At 47.7% G+C, this 19,307-nt stretch overlaps 1 protein-coding gene and 1 long non-coding RNA gene across 5 annotated transcripts; one reads left to right on the plus strand and one right to left on the minus strand.

Annotated features, from left to right (window-relative positions):
* Positions 1 to 8: 8 nt before the first annotated feature.
* man2a2 (mannosidase, alpha, class 2A, member 2) lies at positions 9 to 15,689 on the minus strand. Of its 4 annotated transcripts, none has more exons than XM_064336729.1 (24): positions 15,507 to 15,689; positions 12,673 to 14,286; positions 11,842 to 12,078; positions 11,254 to 11,398; positions 10,162 to 10,333; positions 9,665 to 9,792; positions 9,387 to 9,560; positions 9,056 to 9,242; positions 8,688 to 8,865; positions 7,534 to 7,736; positions 6,966 to 7,148; positions 6,752 to 6,866; positions 6,474 to 6,541; positions 5,931 to 6,096; positions 5,577 to 5,813; positions 5,212 to 5,334; positions 5,009 to 5,123; positions 4,708 to 4,841; positions 4,449 to 4,590; positions 4,219 to 4,352; positions 3,166 to 3,240; positions 2,272 to 2,466; positions 1,762 to 1,872; positions 9 to 1,624 (listed from the first exon to the last, which is right to left on the minus strand). In XM_064336729.1, the coding sequence occupies exons 2-24, from the start codon at positions 12,802 to 12,804 to the stop codon at positions 1,472 to 1,474; spliced, it is 3,507 nt and encodes a 1,168-aa protein (XP_064192799.1). In that variant the 5' UTR covers positions 12,805 to 14,286; positions 15,507 to 15,689; the 3' UTR covers positions 9 to 1,471. The 4 variants fall into 4 exon arrangements, with proteins under 4 accessions (XP_064192799.1, XP_064192798.1, XP_064192797.1 ...); XM_064336728.1 differs by having other exon boundaries at positions 4,219 to 4,346; positions 4,443 to 4,590; positions 11,842 to 12,099; XM_064336727.1 differs by having other exon boundaries at positions 11,842 to 12,099; positions 15,507 to 15,688.
* A 303-nt stretch (positions 15,690 to 15,992) lies between these two features.
* On the plus strand, positions 15,993 to 19,206 carry LOC135255490 (uncharacterized). The gene is made up of 3 exons (XR_010330172.1): positions 15,993 to 17,066; positions 17,642 to 17,904; positions 18,455 to 19,206. It is a non-coding gene; the product is annotated as an uncharacterized LOC135255490 (long non-coding RNA).
* The last annotated feature ends 101 nt before the right edge of the window (positions 19,207 to 19,307 follow it).

A 19,307-nucleotide genomic window follows, 5' to 3' on the forward strand; every position in this document is an offset into this window, starting at 1 on the left:
AAAAGATATCTGGTATTGCCTTTATTTTTTAATATGCGTTTTAGCTTTTAATAAATACACAGGAAAGAAAATCGAACACGGATGGCGAAATCAGAACTTTTCTCTAATTAAATCGAGAGCTACAACATTATCACATACAAAAGACATGTATCTACAAAATGGGTCACATTGGGGGGGGGAGTGCAGCACAGGACACAGGGCCAGCGTGCAACGGCGCGCCCCGCCAGGATGCCCAGCGTACATTCGGCTCTCCGTTAGCGCCTCTGCTCCGATGACATCACCCGAAGGAGCCCGATGCCCGGTTAGCGCTAGCAGGGCTAGGCTAGGCTAGGTGAGCTGGGAGAGCTGCCCTGTCTGAAACTGCGCCTGTGTGCCCTCCCATCTTTGCTGGAGTGTTTTAAGTCAACCGCACGCCACAGTTCTTCGCCTGTTTAACGCGAGGTATCGTCATGTGCTGCGTACGGAATGACGAACGGAGCTGTGGGTGTTCCGTCTCAGGCTGGCGGCTCGATTCCGTCGTAGCTTGTTGACAAAGCAGCTCGAGCAGGCCAGATGGCCTGCGAGGCCAAGTTTGTTAGGAGCTCCGGAACATTCCACAAGCAGGATCCAAGCACGCGAGAGAAGGCTGCTTGTGAGGCTCATCCGTTACGTCATGAATGGGTGATGGGGGGCGGGGGGAAGCCATCTCTAAACAGAACTTGGCAGTAGCGGATTTGATTATTTACTGTAGTTTTCATGTGATTGAATCAGTCTAAAATTAAGACTATAGCATTTATCCTTTTACTGCACTACCACCACCTGACGTCAGCTGAATAAAGTGCTGCTTTTCAAGATTAGGAGTCACAAGTCGAATTTAGGCAACGGCGATACTGGAAAATAGTTCAGCTACAGCAATGCAGAAGAATTCCAGCTTGTTGCATCTTTCCTTCATAAATCCCTGTCCTAAGTAAGATTTACTCAGGACAGTTACACAGTATGTCCATCACTGAATTGCTAAAAAAAAAATTAAAAATTTAAACCTCATTCCAAAATCCAAGCTCAGTTACAAAATTTCCAGCTTGATCGAGATTGAGGCGATTAGATTCACACGGATTTCTACAGAGATTCTCTTGAGAATGCAGAAAGCGAGGCAAAGATGTAGCATAAATGAACTTCCTGCTCCAGTACTGGACTGGACAGTCCTCTCACTGTTAGGTGCCTTACATTACTTTTCAAGACCCCTGGCTCCTCTGGCTCCTAAGATGGCCGCCTTCCCTGGGAACGGCGTCCTTTCTCCCAGTCAGTCCTGAGACGGAGCCAGCCTAGTTCAGGCGCTCTGCGGGTCTGGAACCATGCACCTTTGTAAACACGCACACACACACACAAACAGTTTTTGTTCTCCGGTTGGGCGGCTCGGCCAGCCCTCGGCTGGGGGGGGACCCGCCGTGGGCCCCGGCTGGCGGGGGCCACGCGTGGGTGGATGGATGGGGGCCTAGCGCAGCTTCAGCCTGAAGGTGGAGATCTCCATGGGGTCCAGGCTGACGTGGCTGCCGTTGGATAGCGGGGCGCCCGCGTACATGAGGGACAGGGACATCGGCTGGATCAGGTGCACGTCCAGGCCCTGGAACAGCCCCGCCACGGCCAGCTGGGGGGACAGACAGGGGGAGAGCATGAGCGACGGGCCGGGGGGGGAGAGCATGAGCGACGGGGGTTGGGGGCAGTGGGGGAGCGACAGGCCCATCCCGGACACTCGCGGCGCTCGGACGGACGGCCGAGACCCACCTTGCCCTGCGTGGTGGTGCAGTTGAAGCCGGGGTTGGGGGTCTCCAGGCCACAGTCCAGGCCTTTGCGGTGCAGGATGAGGGCGGAGTAAGCGGAGGGAGAGAGCTCATCCTGGTGGACAAACATATCAGGTACGTGAATGTTAACACAGCTACACTTCGGCCTTCATTGAAAATGGGAGCAGTTTGTCTTTAACTGTCGCATAAACAATTCCCCAGCAATTCAAATAACTTAGATGAGTATAACCATTTTTCATACTTTGGAATTTATTTCTATATAATTTGTTACTAAACAGAAGTGCCAACGCTAAGAAAAATGTCAAAAGAAAATAAATGATAACAGCTGCAGAACAGTTCCAGCATGTTTGATGCTCAGCCCTCCCCCCCCCCTCCCCAGAATAACATCATTCTCTGGCACATTCAGTACAGCATACAGATGATTGACTGGTTGGAACAGGAGGGGCGAGTCACTGCTGTGGGTGATGTGTGGCGGGCTCTCTGTGCTCTGTACCTGGCTCTGGATACTGCGCAGGTTCAGCAGGTGGAAGTCGCAGGGCAGGGCGCCCGACAGGGGGGCGAAGGAGCGGAGGGGGGGCACGCCGCGCCTCTTCGGCAACACGGGCAGGGCCAGCACCTCGTGGTTCAGGATGGCCGAGGTCATGTGACTCAGCAGCGACGGGAAGCTGACCGGCTCTACGTCCACTGCCTGGGGCGGGGGAACACAAGGCATGTGACTCAGCACGCTGTCAGCTGAGAGACCTTCATCATCCTCTGCCTCGGGACCGGGCCTAACGCACGAGAATGACCCCTGCCGTTTACGTCACACTACTCTATTCAAATGCCTGACCTTCTCAGTGCAAACACCTCCTTCCTAAAATCCAGCAAAAGCTTAATCACTATTATTTTATTCTTTCCCCCGTGTGGCTCGGTCACAAAGGCAACTCGCTACAGGTGAAAACCGGGCGCTGAAGTCGCAGGTTCGAGCTTCGCCCTCGTCTAATTTAAACCAGCTGGGAATTCTGCAGCGGCCCCAAAACTCCAGGCACCCAAAGCCAAGCTGCTTCCACCGGTGAGAGCAATGGAAGAATGTGCGCATCTGCACCACCTCACTCACCCCCAACCCCGCCCCACCCACCCCCCAGTGCTCGAGAGGCACCATTATGGAGAAACGCGGGGGGAGAATCCGACATAGCGCCAAACCTCACAGATGGTTCCTCCCGTTTGTGCCAGGTGCGTCTAGCTCTTCAATCACAGGCTAATTTCTTATGGGAAAACAGCTACGGCACAGACAGGCTTTAGGGCTGGATCTAGACTGGAGACGCTACAGACACACGGCGTCTACAGCTACAGCGCAGAGAAAGGGGGAGGGGAATCGCTGCTGCTCCCGTCTCCCCGGCAACGTTACCTCTTCAGCTTCGCCTCCGAAGACGTACGAGGTGATAGAGTGAAAGAGAGACGAAACTTTGGAAAAAAAGCCATGCTGAATGGAGTGGAAAGGGGGTGAGAGAGAGAGAGAGAGAAGGATATGGAGTTAATGAGCTCGGGAAAGAAATGAAATTTTTCATGCAGGATGCAATTCACAGAGGTCAAAGAGAAGTCAGAGCCAAGCCCAACTCAAAATAGAGCACTCTCCCGACTCAATTAACCCTTTGCGCCAAGGAAGAGTACCAATTCCACTTTTAGATAAGGGCTGATGCATGCGGACTCACACTCGAGCTCCATCTACACACCGGACCGCCCTGTCCTGTGAGCAGATTAATTGTTTTCTGTTCCTAGGGCCCAGTCAAGGCACCCAAATAAAATTATTTTAAAACACCAGCGCTGAATCTCATCTACTTACAATTCCGTTTTTTAAATTCAAAACAAACAGAAGCGAGCGTACCCCACAAGTAAAATCTTGTTTGCGGTGTTATTTTCACCCTGTCAGGATGCATTCCAGTGTTGTTTACGGTTTTCAGAACAGGAGACTAAGGCGTAGGGGACAAACAATGAAACAGGAAGCCAATTTCGCAGTGTTTTGTGCCCTAGTCAAGCTGCACTAAAAGACTACGGCAGGTTCTTTAATACGGGCGTATTCACATATGGGCTCAGGTCTGGTTTATTACCGAGGGACACCCAGACAGGTGAGCAATCTGCTGCAACGGAACGACAACGGAGAAGCAAACAGATGCTGTAAACAGAGAAGCTCATCAATTACTGCATCTTTTTTCTCAAAATAAGACTTTCAGACATTTTCATGCATTTTCACTTCTCTAGACCCGTTTGAAGCCCCAGTAATGTAGGAGTTAAGCGATGAGAGGACAGTTAATAAAATCGCCGCTACAGTCAATAGCTGCTCCTGTCAGACAGGTCCTAGCTAGCCGCAGAGTAGTGCGCCCGTCCTGCGCTAGTCGGGAAGCGATCTGGAACGGCCCTGTCCTTGAGAAGGGCGGCGGGTTGGCGGACCGCCCGCTGCTACCTTGCCGGAGCCGGACCTCCTCTCCAGCAGGATGCGGAAGCGGTTGGCTGTCCGCTTGTTGTCCTTCAGACCCTGTCCCAGACCGCGGTTATCGTCCTGCATCAGGCGCCGGTCCAGGATCACCTCCAGTTGACCTGCGCCGAGACGAGAATGAGAATGGCTCAGAGGAAAGGGGGGGGAAAAGGGTTGGAGTGTAAAAACGGCTCTCCTCTTTCTCCTCTGAGACTGACCGTTCTCCAGACTGGACACCCCTAAGGCCTGGGCCGTGTGCAGGGTGAGGCGGGACTGGCTGTCCTGGATGTACGCCATGGTGGGCATGGGGTAGAAGTTGGCCTGTAGGGGGAGCTTCTTTAAGTAGCGCCGCGGTTGGATCTGTGAACGACGCAAAACAGAGAGGGTGAGTTTAAACCCTGACGCGGCCTCCCGCAGAGACAATTGAAAGGTGAAGAGGATCCGGAGATCGATCGAGACTTTTCCCTTCAGGGTCACCTGGAAACCGTTGAGGTCCGTGAAGAAGGTGCTCTTGCTCTGGATGTCCGTGACGAGACGCATGGCCAGCTCCTTGTTGGCCTGATCCCTGATGTCCACCATGGTGGTCACGTCCACAGAGAGGCCGTCCACCCCTGGGGATGACGTACGTGCGCGCGCACACCGAACACAGACATGCAAACAGACACACAAACAAACACACACACATGAACATGAACACACAGTGGTCACATTGGCCTTCATAACGTAGCTGCTCACAGTGAAGAGGATCCATAATATCCTAACACACATTCATACACACCTGGCACGTTGTGAATGCGGATGGTCTGTGTGAAATGCTGGTAGTGGGCAACCACCTCAGAGAAGAGGGGGCCCTCCACCACTCTCACCACTGGGGGCTCTCTCTGACTGTAAGGCTAGGAGGCGAAGAGGGGGAAACGGCACATTTTATAACCCAAGCAAAGCCTAAAGGACAGCAGTAAAGAGAGATAGCGTGAGCCGCACCTTAGCTTTTCCGTCCGGCAGGAACAGGTAAGCCCCGCTCTTGTCCTTGGAGGGGCGCGTTCCGTAAATGAGGAACTCCATGTGCACCATCGTCTCCTGCGAGTCCTCCTTACGCCGGATGGTCTAAGACGGAGACAAACACACAGCATCATGACGTGCGTTCACACCACGTTATGAACCATAACGACCCTCTGGGTTTCACTATCAAAAAATAACATCCCCCCCTAGTGTCATCCACAGAGAATGACATTGGCCTGTTGGTAAATGGCTGTTGGGTTAAAGGCTGTGGCCTGTTCAGGTGTGGTACACTCTGATAAATCACTCAGAGTGCAGTGGGTGACCTGGCTAGCGTGCGGACTCCTCACCTGGAGGAGGCCCGTGGTGCCGGAGAAGCCCAGCGTGAGGGCCTGGCTGTGGATGTAGAAGCTGCGCGTGTCCGAGGCCTGCGTGCGCAGCGGGAGGGGGTCCACCCCCCGGGCCGCCACGCCCCGCCCGCTCAGCCGCAGCAGGGTGTCGGAGCGCAGCGTCATGGGCGAGTCCGAGGAGTCGTACAGGTGGAACACGGCCAGGCCCAGGGCCGGCAGCCGGGCCATGAAGGAGGCCTGCCCGGGGGGAGGGGTTCACAAGGGTTTTCAGAACGCTCCCTTTGTCTAAAGGAAGTAACACTCGGGTTTCATTATACAATGCATCCGTCGCCCCCCCAGGGCAGCCACACCCACCTGGTAGGCCTCCTTGCTCATCTCGCTGGCCGAGCTCCACTGGGCGCTCAGCTGCACGGGGACGGTCTGCCCGTCCTCCGTCAGCACTCGAACCCGCGCCGTGTTCACCAGCACCGTCACCAGGCACAGCCGCTCCTGCTCCACCGGGTTAAACAGCACCACATACCTGCAGGGAGGAGGAAAGACGTTTTATTTACATCTAATTTCAATACAAAACTCTTACAAGGCTTTGCAAGGACATTTCAAAAGTCAAGGACAACCTTGAGTTTTCAAGGGTCTTATTTGTGAACAAATGATCTTATAAAGGATTTTATAGCAAAAACGAAGACGTTTTTAAACACTGGTGTTCTTAAAGGAAAGAGGTGTAGCTGTTCCTATCACAAGATTTTAAGATTTTCGTTGGTGTGGGAAAGCAGTATATAAGTTTCACACTGCAAAAATGTCATTTGAATTTTCCATTGTTCTCAAGCACTGGGTCACTGGGTTAGAAACCCATGGGAACATTGTACATTGTCCATGTGAGGGGGCAGGGCCCTACAGTACCTGGGGGAGTTATCCAGCTCAATTACAGTGCGCTGGGGCAGGGAATCTTGCGTCGGCCGCCTGTCATCCTGCAAACACACACACACACACACACACACACACACACACACACGTGCGCACACACACGCACACACACACACACCAGAATGACAAGGCTGTCACATGAGTTGTGCGAGACAGCAAAACAATGCGGTAATATGGTTTACACCATAAGAGCAACCCGAAAGAATGAATATTCCCCATTACACTTTTTAACCCACAAGTTTGTCCCCTCTCACCGTTTCCAGGAAAGGTTCCGACATGTAGAAGCGGTAAACGTCTTTGCTCTTCAATATGAGGAAGTGGGCCGCGTTTATGATCACTTTCTTTAGACCAACGAGGGAGCGTAATAACCTGGAAGGAGAGAATGAGGAACAGTCTTCATTCCCTCACACGGGGGTCACACCACGGTACGGCTGGACGGATTTAAAAACCTCCGACTCTCTTCCTTACCTGGAGCCGTAGTCGATGACGACAACCTCCTTGGCGGTGCCGGCGATGGCGTCGTGGTGCTGGAAGAGCCCCACTTCGCGCCGGGCGTCGGTCAGCAGGGCGTAGTCCGAGACGGGGTAGCGGCCCTCCATGCCCGCGTGGCGGGCGTGGGCGACGGCCAGGCTGTAGAGGATCTCCGCACCCCTGCGGGTGCAGCAAGAGCCCACAATCAACGGCAAAGTCAGCAGAAGTGCTCGTCTTCCCAGCCGGAGACACAGCGCGGCAGAAACAGAGCGAAACAGAGCGAAACAGAGCGAAACAGAGCGAAACAGAGCGAAACAGAGCGAAACAGAGCGAAACAGCGCGAAACAGCGCGAAACAGCGCGAAACAGCGCGAAACAGCGCGAAACAGAACGAAACAGAACGAAACAGAGCGAAACAGGGCGAAACAGAACGAAACAGAGCGAAACAGGGCGAAACAGCGCGAAACAGAACGAAACAGAACGAAACAGAGCGAAACAGGGCGAAACAGAACGAAACAGAGCGAAACAGGGCGAAACAGGGCGAAACAGAGCCAGCCGGCGCTCACCTGAGGTGGGACTCCAGCACGCGGTCCAGGTTCTTGTAGAAGGGGCGGGAGGTGTAGTACCCGCTCCAGTAGTGATCCTCTCGGTCGGCGTACGCAAAGAAGTCCCCGCTCAGGACAGGGTAGCCCGGAGGCCTGGCTCCCCACGCAACTCCGTTCGTCTTGTAGACGGCGTCGAAGTAGTCTGTGAGCGTACCAAACTGGGCCTGCGCACAGCACACAAAGCACATATTAAAACACTAGAACATTTATAACTGGGTTGTATTGCCTGTATCTTTTAGATACAGTATATAACAGATGTGGGAGATAAGATCCCTTCAGTTCCAGGTTCTTTCTGAGGAGTCGTGAATTCCGACTTTGTGAAATCAAGAGGAAGCCGTTCCAAAGTTCAACAAAATTTATTATGGATCCACAATAAACAATCTGAGCGGGATCCTAGACATGGATCACCCCTCTCTGCTGAAGTGCTGTAAAACCCGTCCCCCCGAATTTCACTGTTTCATACATTCAAGGATAAGGGCGTGTTCTTTTGCCGTTCTGACCGAAAGTGCATGTGCAGATAGCTAGTTACTTTTGACCTAGTTTAAGAGTCAGCTATAGTGCGTCATAAGGCCACTGTTTTAGAGACAGCAACTGTATAATCGTGCTGTGTTTACATAACAATCTGTCACATGCACAACAATCTTGGAGTGCGCTTACTCTCTCCACATTCCACAACGCTTGATTTGCATAACAAAGAATCTCTTATAAAAACAGATGATTGGATCAATAACTAAACATATTTAAATAGAATTAGGTGTTTAAATCAATACACATTCCTTAGCACATACTATATTTGGATCTTCGATACCCGCAAGAGGTGTTGTGATCTGTCTTCAGGTGTCAGTAAGTTAGCACACAATTTGTATTTTATTTCGTCTCTTGACTAGCTGTTTTTGTCAGGTCTTATCTAACTGGCAAAAGAACATTACCCACCAGTGACGTATGCCCTTGAGAGAGGAGAGATTCTCAGGCCAGGCCTGACACTTGATCAGAATAAAATGCCTGGCCTAAAAAATGCTATATAAAAGAATATATCATATCAACATATTCCCTCAACACAGAGCTGAATAAGCTGTTCATTTCTGAGTGGTTGAGGGAATCTTCTAGACACTTACGTGCACGTGCATCTCCGGATGAGAGTTCATGTAGTCAAACAGCCGCTGGTAGTTTAGGTACTGCTGGTCCCACTCCAGGGCCTTGTCGTAGCGGAAATCATCTCCCAGCGGAACCAGGACCACTTTGCTGCGGAACAGCTTGGACTTCTTGCGGTACTGGTCCAGGAGGAGCTGTGCCCTGATACGGTGACGCAGACCAGCATGTCATTTCTTCCACGGTTTACGACTTATGGTTTACGATTAGGGGTGTGTATCTCATAAATTTTGAAAACGGTATTTGCAGAATTGGCATATTTTTTTTCAAAAGCTAATAAAAAAACAAGGATTTAATTGTTTTTTACCGCAGAGAATCTCCGAGCGAGCCTCACCTCTCGGCCACATTGGCCTCCACAATGGAGCGAGGCGGAACTTTCCACGGACAGTTAACCCTGCCGCCCGGCAGCCTCTTAAAATCAAACTGGCAGCAAATCTTTGGATCCGGCCCGCAGGTGTGGGGCACGTCGTAGCTGTAGAAGGGCATCATGTGGCAGAAGATATCCGTGCCAGCCTCCGGATCTGAGAGCCGTGAGCCGGGAAAACAGAGGGAGGGGAGGGGAGGGGAGGGGGGGGGAAGCAGCCACAGATCAAGATGCGCCTTCACAAGGTCTGACAGCCGTTCAAAGCGGAGCCTGGCGGAGGTGGCGGATTAGAGGAGCTCACCCCAGGCTTGCCTCCACATGAACTCCAGACTGCGCGTGGAGGAGAAGTGCTTCTTGATGGAGTAGTGCACTCTCTGGATCAGCATGCTGGTCACGTTGGCCCTCTTCAGCAGGTAGGGCATGGTGGCGCTGTGGCCGAAGGGGTCCACGGCCCACCCGGAGCGAGGGGTCACGCCTACGGCAAGGTTCACGGCGCTCAATGAAACGCACCTCAGAACAATGACTAACTGAGAGTGGGGAACATGTCTCTTAGAAATGTGTGATACTCTTCTGCCTCACCTATATGTTTCTCCAGCCACTGATGGCCTTCGATGAGCTGGTCAATCATGGCAAAGTAGTGCGCATTGGCCTCATCCGTCATCACCCAGCCTCCTGTCACCATCTCCAGCTGGCCTCCGAGGATTAGCCTGCGAAAGGATTAAGGCACATTAAGTCAAAGACAGCGCCAGCTAAAGGTGAGAAAAAGCTACTGCTTCCAATCTAGGCTTTAACAACTAATGTGCAAATTCTACTTTTGCTTAAACGGCACATGTAGCTCATTATAAGAGTCTGAAAAGTGGCACAAGAGGTCCCTGTTGGAAACCTGCTGTACTTGGAGACATACAGGGTTTTTTAGAGAGAGATGAATTAACTTTAGTACTTGGAAGGATGCCTTTTTGCTTTGTCAAGAGTCGGGGCCCGTATGCCAAAAACTGCAGATCCAACAGGCCTAAAAACGCTCCAGGGGAAGATCAAAAGCACAGCTCCCTCTGTGATTCAGACGTCGAGAGCCTTACTTGCGCATGGCTTCCTGCTTGTGTACGTCCACGCTCTCCCACCACTTGGTGAAGAAGGAGATCTCGGACCAGATGAACTTGCGCCGCGGGTCCTCCTGCAGCTTCACCACCATGTTGTTCAAGATGTGCTGGGTCTGGTCCGTGTAATACTTGTCGAATGTTTTTACCCAGCCTGTTGAGCAGACATGGGGTCTCAGTTATACTGATGTGATAGGTGTTGTGATGATCCACCACATCCTACATCTGTGGACATCCCCATCAAATACTTTAACTACAGACAAGATGTTCAAGGCTGAGACCATGTGCTGCTGCCTCTCTGGGCAGTTACATCTTCTCCTGCTGAAGGTGAGAAAGACTAGGCGTTATGAAATACAGATGTCAAAGGAGCTGCTCTCCATTAGCTTCAAAGTGACCAGAAGCCTTAATTTCATAACACAGCAGACCCTGTAAAATTACTTCAAAACCAAGACAAATAGCCAGTGCCTGGTGGTGAGGACCGGCCATGGCTGTCAAAGCAAAGCAAGGCTGTAATAAAAATACATGGATTGCACAAGATCCCGGGGAGAAGGGCTGAAAACTGCTTTCTGTTCAAGAACAGAGAGAACAGAAGGGCAAGGGGTCACTTGCTAGCTGCCAGTCTTTGGCTCACACACCGGTAAGCAGAGGGGTCAGGTGTCTCTGATAAAACTGACACTTCGGATTGCAGAAAAACTGAAAAAAACAAAGCTTCAGCTTTCAAAGGCCAATCCTTTCAATGCTGGAAAACATACCGGTCATGTTGACTTGACCTACTTTATCTCAGGAACGCCTGTTACTTAACCCCATTTTTAAAAGACGATACCTTCTGAGACATACAGGCAATTACATATTTCTTCCATCACAATATTTCTGTATCAGGTCTTCTTCAGGTCCCTCAGAATCCACCCTAAGGTCCATTTTTGTACAAGCCTGGTCTACTATAACCCTTACAAGACAAGCCCAGATGAAAAGTAGCCTAATGCATTTAACCAATTCAATGCCCATGTTGTGCAAAGCCCTGGAGAATTCTCACTGGTGAGTTTCACAGGGAGAGAAACGGAGAGCACTGCCCACCTGGATCATTGTGGGAATGCGGGACCACGAACACCTGCAGAGGCTCGCTGTCCCACTCCCCCGGGTCGTAGGTGATCTCGAAGCCTTGCTTCCACACTCCACCGTCCACGTTGTCGAAGTTCAACAGTGAGTACACGTCCAGCATCTGCAGGCATGAGCCCAAAGACACTCAGACCACAGTCTGTTTGGTCACAGCCAGGACCGCTACTACTCTTCTTCTATTATTTATGTAATATCATCTTTGAGGATATCAAAGGTGACTTGGCTGAATCTGTATGGCAGGGGCTTTTCCCTGTTTGTTAAAACAAAGAAACACATGAAGCACACCATCTAAAGGAACAGCAGGGGGTTCCCATCAAGGGCATAATTTATGGCGGGTATAAAGCAACAGGAAGAAATATTCAATTTACCCATTCACCAGAAACGATCATTTCACAGCTGTCCTCTTAAAAAAATATCTTCTGGGGATCCATGCCCCCGGACACCCCTTTGCACCCCGGGGGGTTGCAGTTCTCGGGGTCTACACATTTCACCCATCCAATATTCACCCTTAGCCCCCACAGTCACCGCTTCTTCTATGCGGCTCACCTGCAGGTCGGTCCGACCACGCCTGCTCTGGGAGAACTGGCAGTCCTGCGGCAGGACGGAGAGGAAGGTGGGGCGCCCGTCGAAGGGCAGCACCCAGGAGCCATTGGCGCTGCGGAAGGGCAGCTGGCCGCTGGGCGCAACAGCGCCCGCGTCGCTCAGCTCCAGCACCGAGTCTTTGATGTGGCTGATGATCTGGTGGTTCTCCTCCAGGAGCTGCTCGAGCTGCTCTATGCGGTTCTGCAACACGGAGATCTGGCTCTGAAACCACACAGTCACAACCACAGCTCACGGTTCAGGCCCGGCAAGCCTGCCCGCTCGGGGTGCGTTTCCAGTACTGGGTAGGCTGGCATCTGCGATCCTACACAATACACCACTTAATCCTGAAATGTATGCAGTGGAATATAGTCTGAATATTTCAAGGAACAAATATCAATTAACCCTTTAAGGTGTAAGATCACAAATATATGATTGTAATGTTCATTAACTGAACATTCTAATGCAGATGCAACAATCACTACTGGTAACTGAGATTGAGTTCTAGAACACTGACTTACAATTCTGAAAAAAACTACTCTTCGAAGGGTTAAGAACACCAGTCACAAGAGCATTTAGGATTATAGGGCATTCTTGGATTATATGCAAGGAATGCTATTTTTCCTGTTCTGTCCAGTCTATGTTGGGAGTAATCCGCGAATAGCCGCTTTCTGCTGAACCCTGTCCAAGAACTACCTATCTGTTGGAGAGGAGTACATTTGCAGATATACATTTTCAATGCAGCACTACGCTTAGCCAGTGAGAGAGGGGGTGGGGGGGGGCAGGCGACCCTCTTACCCTGGGGAAGTTGCCAGCACCCTGCCTCCGAGCTGGGTCATGCTGGACGCGATCCAGCATCAGATAGAGCGAGAAGACGGCCACACAGAATATAGCCCCGCCGCACACAGTCACTTGTTTCTTCAGCTTCATTCTGCAGCCCCGCGGATCCTGACATGCACCCGCCCGCTGCCCTTTTAAGGGTTGTTGTTTGAAAAATAACTGAATTTTTTTGTTTTTTTTTTAGTTTTTAAGAAAAGGCAACATCAGCAGCAGCGTCTTTCCATACCTGCTACCCTTCGACCTGCGGTCGCTAAAGCGCGAGGAAGACGAGTTCTTTGGGAGGCAGCGGCACACCGTCCGTCAGCAGCAGCCAGACCGCAGTCTCGTCGCTGTGGCTCTCGTATTTGATCATTCAAAGCAGCCAGCCAGGGAAAACAAATTTCAGAGTGACCCAGAGGAGGAGCCTATTGTCCCTCCAGCATGGTCCCAGGCCAGTCCAACTCGCAAGTCTGCGTCTAATCCTCCTGCACATCCGAACATCCCACCGGCTTGACCAGCTGCTGAGCCAAAGCCATGACCACGAGCGCAGCTCGCTCACGCAGCGGCTCAATGCTCAATTACTTGCTTCTTGATTGACAACTCTGTATTTAGCCTTTTCTCAGTTGTCAAGGCTCCAGAGCTTCGCCGGCGTTGGCTCTCGCTGTGCTTTGTCGTCTCTGCATCGCACACAAATTTGTTCATTCACTCAAACACATTTCGCGTCTTCCCAACCGTTTCACTGGGGCAGCCGAGAGGATTTTGTTCTCCCCTTCTCCCCAGATTGAGTCTGAATTGCAGAACCAGGTTAATTTTCAGTTTACTGCGATGTGGTAAAGGTCTTATTTTTATAATCCTAGATGTGTCCCAGAAAGAAAATAGGTGAAAAAGAATTGCAATGCGGAGAATATATCAGGAGCAATCCAGCAAGCTGTGCACAGTGGCCTGGATGTAGTCGGGTTCAGTCAAGCAGGTGCTGCTTGTTGCCGCTGAGAATAAATCCAGTAGGGCCGTAATCCCATCAATTCACAGTCTGTCAGTGACTTAGTCTTATAGGAGGATTTTGTATAGTAAACCCCCCACTTATGGTTGCTTGGGTCTTGTTGTCTGGTAAACACCTAAGTGGGTTCTATTTCTGACTATCATGCAAACGTTTCTCTGTCCTTTATGACTCAAGGTTTTGGGAGTTGATCCAATCAAGATTCTGCCACACATACATTTAAAATCCCAATGGTTCTCTTAATCTTTGGTTAAAAATTACCTCTTTATATATAATACTGGCCATAAACATCAAAGTTAAAAGTGATAGACAAAACTGGTCTTTAATCAGCGTTTTTCCTTCCAATGCATACACACAAATTAAGGTCTTGCTGCAGTCTTTATGGAAAGAAAGCCCAAATAAACGTATTCTGTTGTAGATATTTTAGGCCTGAAACTCAAATAGTTTTAATAAAAATCAATATATGAACGCCTTGTCCAGTTTAAAATCTTCCTTTAAAAAATGGCCACCAATGGGAGGCCAATTTCTTCCTTCTTTCAATCACCACCACAAAAGATACTGAACTTCAGACCATATATATTCTCAGCGTCATCCATCTGCAAGTTAAAACAAGTATGATTAGCCTACTCATTATGGAATTTCACATTCACTTCATTAACAGAGCATTACCATAAAAGTAAGCAGCATTGCAATGGCAACTATTTTTTGTTTTTATTACCGTTAGCCATCACCACCTGCCTAAACATGCATGCAAGTTCACGGCAAGGTCGTTACAAGTACTATTACCTTTAGCTTGCTCCATTTTAATTTTAAGGCACTCATTCTTTAACCACCCTGTGTGATAACTTATACAATAACCTATTTAACGCAGTGACTAACTAATTACGGCATCAAGCTAGCTAATCGCTCGGATGCCCAGCACAGAATGGCACTGGCTGTCCGCATCTTTCGCAGGCGGCAAGTGTTAGCTAGCTATCCTATCACACATGCAACGTTAGTAGTTAGCTAGCTAATGTTCGCTAGTCTTAGAACTACCAGCCAAATCAGCTGAAAATAAGATATGTACTAGTACTAGGTTAATACTGCAGTATCGTAAGCAATATAGTTAATTTATACTTGTCTGCCTTGGTCTTTCTGTAACGTTACACCTAACGTTAGCTGTCGTTACATTTTTAAAATTTATTTAACCTTTATTTACCCAGTTAGCTTTTTAACGTTACTAATACTAAAACGAGAAATTTAACAACAGGTGAGCTTAAATTTCGGATTTCCCAGGAATTCGCTATATAGCTAACTAATAAACATTAGGTGTACTACCGAGCTGAGTTCATTATAGCTATAGCAAAGAAATTACCCCTGCTTCAACACATAGCTGGCTGGCTAACAGTTTGGATTTGCACTGTTGCCTTGGCAGCCAGTTAGCTAGCTATCTTGGTTAGCGCAGGAACTGTCCACCGCTATCTGTAGCTCTAGCTAACTACTAGCTAGCTCGATATGCAGACTTCAAGGCTGCCTTGGCCAGTCATCATTATCCATACACGTCCTCACATTCAAAATCACCAACTAGCAAGCTAACGCAAGATATCATATAGCTAATTTAGTTGTGTCAGTTTTTCGTTCCTTTACATTAACCAGCCAACGTTTGCAAGGCTGCTGAAAAGCTAAACGTCCGAAGCTAGCTAGCTAGCTAATCCTTTTCCATTCTTCGCTCTCACTGACACTTGCTCACACATAAGATATGGAATGTTAGCATGACTCCTGTTCAGAATATAAATATAGGCAAAAAAGCGACAAAACACAGTAAGTAAATAGCTACCTGATCCACGCCAACATTAGCAGAAAACGCTAAGCAGAGTTTACAAGCAATCCCTCGCCGGACACAGATAACATTTGCCCCCGGAACGTAGTGCAATTCCTTTGCCACAGTCCGATTCCGTAGCTGGATGTACTGCAAAGCCTTATGGGATACTGAGGGGCTACACTGACTGTGTTAATATCCAAGTATATTTTGTTGCCTCATACAATACGCTCTTGTCGATGATTGGTGTATTCTTTTCCAGTGTAACACATTTATCAATCAGAAAAGAATGCGCTAAAGCAGTTAAACATTTTGCTGAAAACGATGTCAGCTGCTTTGCTGGTGGGCAGCCTATTGCAGATAAATGATCAGTAGCCTATATATCATGCATTTACGTACATGTACTGTTAAATACAAAAGTATTTGGACAGTAACACAATTTCTGTTGCTACTCCAGCACATTGCACATTGGGGGGGGGGGGGGGTATTGGACAATTTCTGTGGGTCTTTGCATCATTAGTTCATGCACAGGAAAGCTAATAAAAGGTCTAGAGTCGATTCTTTGTGTACAATTTGCATTTGGAGTCTGTTGCTGTTGTGTCTCAACATAAGGACCTAGTAAGTGTCAATGCAGTAAAATCAGGCCAGCATGAGACTGAAAAATCTGAATAAATTGCTCAGAGACATAGACAAATCATTGGGTGCATGAAAATGCCTGACACATTGTTAGGAAGCAAGACCGCACTGATGAGCTCAGAAATGCCAAATGACCTGGTAGACCAAATAAGACCACTGTAGTGGATGACCAAAGAATATCTTCAATTGTGAAGAAAAACCCATTTTCAACCATCAAAAAGATCAAGAATACTCTCCAGGATGTAGGCATGTAGGCAGATGTTTCAAAAACTACCATGAAGATAAAACCAGCTATAGATTATACAGATGTTACATAAAAGGACCATAAGATTTCAATTTGAGGAGCAATGAGAAACAGGTGTCCACCCAAACCTGAGCCATGGGAGCCTGATACATGGGAAAAAGGATCTTAATGAAAAGTGATGGATATCCCATCCAGTATGGACATATCCTCTCCACGTTTTAGGCCCCCCTTCACCCTCACACAACAGCACTTCCCCTGCTTTTGGAGATAGTCCTTAGTGAATTACACCATCAACAGATGCATAGTGATTGAAGAGTAAATACATGGGAAATAAGAGCTCGATAAGCACTGCTGAGACAACCAAATACAAAGAGAAAAGGTTATTTTCTCAGTGAAATGACTACAAGTAATTTGAGGGAAGGAGAGAAAAAAAAGTCACGGATGGATCAGTTTCTGAGGAAAAGTGTAAACTAAAACATAATAAGGATTTTTCCACCTGCTGATTCAGAGAATTAGAAGCATACATTAGCAAGTAGAACCAGGACTCGTGACAAATTAGCTGATCTCTAGGCAGGTACTCCCAGTGGGAAGACTGGTACGTTTCCTCCCTTGCACTGTTGCCAGTTGTGCCTGGTAAAGCACAGGCGTAGTTGTGTATTCTCCACGCAACAAACAGCGAGGAACCATCATTACTTCAAGTAAGGCACTCTCTTTTCTTTGTTTATGTCAAGGTATTTCTGGTAGCCTATTTTCCAATTATGCTCTGAATTTCAGACAATATAATGGTTGTCATACAACTGAATCAAAATTTAAAATCAAATGTCATCACATCTGAAAAAAAGATGTAACTCAAAAATGTGTTTAATTCACTGCATTGTAAAATTAGAATGTAATGTTCTTTCAATGATCTATAAACAAAATAAGTTTGTCCGTCTGACTGTCTGTTGTCATTTAAGATGCCAGGGAACTCTTTTCAGAGCAAGATGTTATGATAAACTGTGTGTCCTCGGCGAATTTCATATGTAGTGTAACTTATTTCAGCTAGCCAAAGAAAGAAATTGTCTGAAATGTGATGCGCATTCTGGAAAACAACAGTTTCTGTATGCATAATGAAAATACTTGGCATATTACATACTGCTGAAAAAATAACAGAATGTATAATATAATGTTGCCACTATCGATTAGTATGTTCATTATTGTTATTATTCTCTAGTTATATATTAGTTATATGAAAATAATTATATTGTGAAATACCATACATCTTCTTCCTCAGAAAGACACTGCACTTCCCTGGATTCTTCACTTTCTTCTTTCTTCAGGGTGTCTCTATAGCGCTGTTATGCTCTGTGAAGGATATTGGGATCCCCAAGGGGTTCATCACACAGGGTTCTACTGCCCTCGTCTCTCAGACACCCCAGAGCAATCCTACTGCTGCTGGCAAGGAGAGAGCCTCAAACAGTGCTGCAACCAATCACAGTTCCAACATATCATGAACATTAGCCTAACAGAAGTCAGTCCCACAGAGCTGGTTCACAGGTCAGTTATAGTGGCACAGCAACCAGACATTTTAAACCTATGAATATAGTCTGAACTTTACTTGAGTTATGTTGATTGGTGTTAAGGGATGTTGTTCACGCTGTTAAGAGGGATATTTGAGCTGATGTATAGCCTCAATAATTAATTGAGCTACCAAGCCCATTTCACAAACAGATGTCACAGTTTGTAATAAACTCATGCGATGGCTTCGAGAGCTTGGGTTAAAAGTACTCTAAGTAAGTGCTCTGGATTCAGTTATTCTTACATTTTAACATAATTACACTACCTAGTAATTTGCATTCTATATTTTTAGTTTTACATTCCTACAAACAATACAGTGCAAATGGGAACAAATTAAATACCATAGTTCTAATCCTACCATTATACAAATTGCTTGTGTTAACTAATGCATATCTTTTTATGATAAAATGTGATAATCACAGTTATCACTTAACTCCTAGTTCCTGATCACACAAAAATCTTAATGCAGTGGCCAGGAGACGGGGAGAACAGTTCCAGTGTGTGATGACTGTGCTCTGTTGCCCAGCAGCAGACCACTCTCCCTCGTGGTTGTCCTCCTCTATGGGGCTCTGGTGCTGGTCCTGATGGTGACTGATTTCCTGTGGTTTTGCCGCTTGCGAGGACTCACGGTGACAGCAGCTTTGAGGAAGTACATCACCTGCCCTCGATGGGTGAAAAGTATCCTATTCCCCCGTGACAAGAAGCGGCAGCGATACCATGGCAACAGGGAGTTAGCTCTACTACATCGCAAGATCCCTGAAGGCCCTTCTAAAATGAGCAACAAGAGGGTATGAGGATAATGTAGGCTAATACATATAGGCCATTCATGCTTCCCCATAACACCAATTTAATATATTTATTAATTAATACAAATAAATACTAAGTTGTTAATTTCAGAGTTAATAATAATATAGTTGTGTCTTCGATGGAAAGGGTTTATTTATAGGCAAATCATCCTTCAATATGCAGCAATAATCCACGCGTATTGGCAGTAACTACCTAGGAAGTGTTAGGCTAACTCTTTCGCCCACGATCTCTTGCCTATTGCAAATACATACTGGTTGCTGTAATCCATGGCCATTTTACCATTAAAACAAGAGATATCTTTATAGTTTTAGCTCGCTTTATTAAAAATAATTTGCATAAAAAAATATCGCGGACAAATGTTAGAATCTGACACCCTGTCTCGTGAGGTGAAAGGATTGTATTATCAATAAAATTGAAAGGCATTTCTGAATGCGATAAAAAAGCAATAATGATTGCCAACAAACTCAGAAAAAGAAATAAAAACAACAGCATTCCTATTCTATGTAATAAAATAAGTTAGCATAACTCCTGTTACCTTTTATGGTTATGGAACGCCGGGAAAAGGTGGCGCTGCG

This window comes from Anguilla rostrata, chromosome 5 (assembly GCF_018555375.3).
Source record: "Anguilla rostrata isolate EN2019 chromosome 5, ASM1855537v3, whole genome shotgun sequence".
NCBI lineage: Eukaryota > Metazoa > Chordata > Actinopteri > Anguilliformes > Anguillidae > Anguilla > Anguilla rostrata.

Bases quoted from the DNA above. Each gene is read 5' to 3' on its own strand.
- man2a2 (XM_064336728.1), bottom strand. From the start codon at position 12,804: ATGAAGCTGAAGAAACAAGTGACTGTGTGCGGCGGGGCTATATTCTGT. The intron at 6,097-6,473 runs GTACTGTAGGGC...TCCTCCCTGCAG, and splicing joins GAGCTGGATAACTCCCCCAG to GTATGTGGTGCTGTTTAACC. The intron at 4,842-5,008 runs GTGTGTATGAAT...CGTCATCCCCAG, and splicing joins CCGCATTCACAACGTGCCAG to GGGTGGACGGCCTCTCTGTG.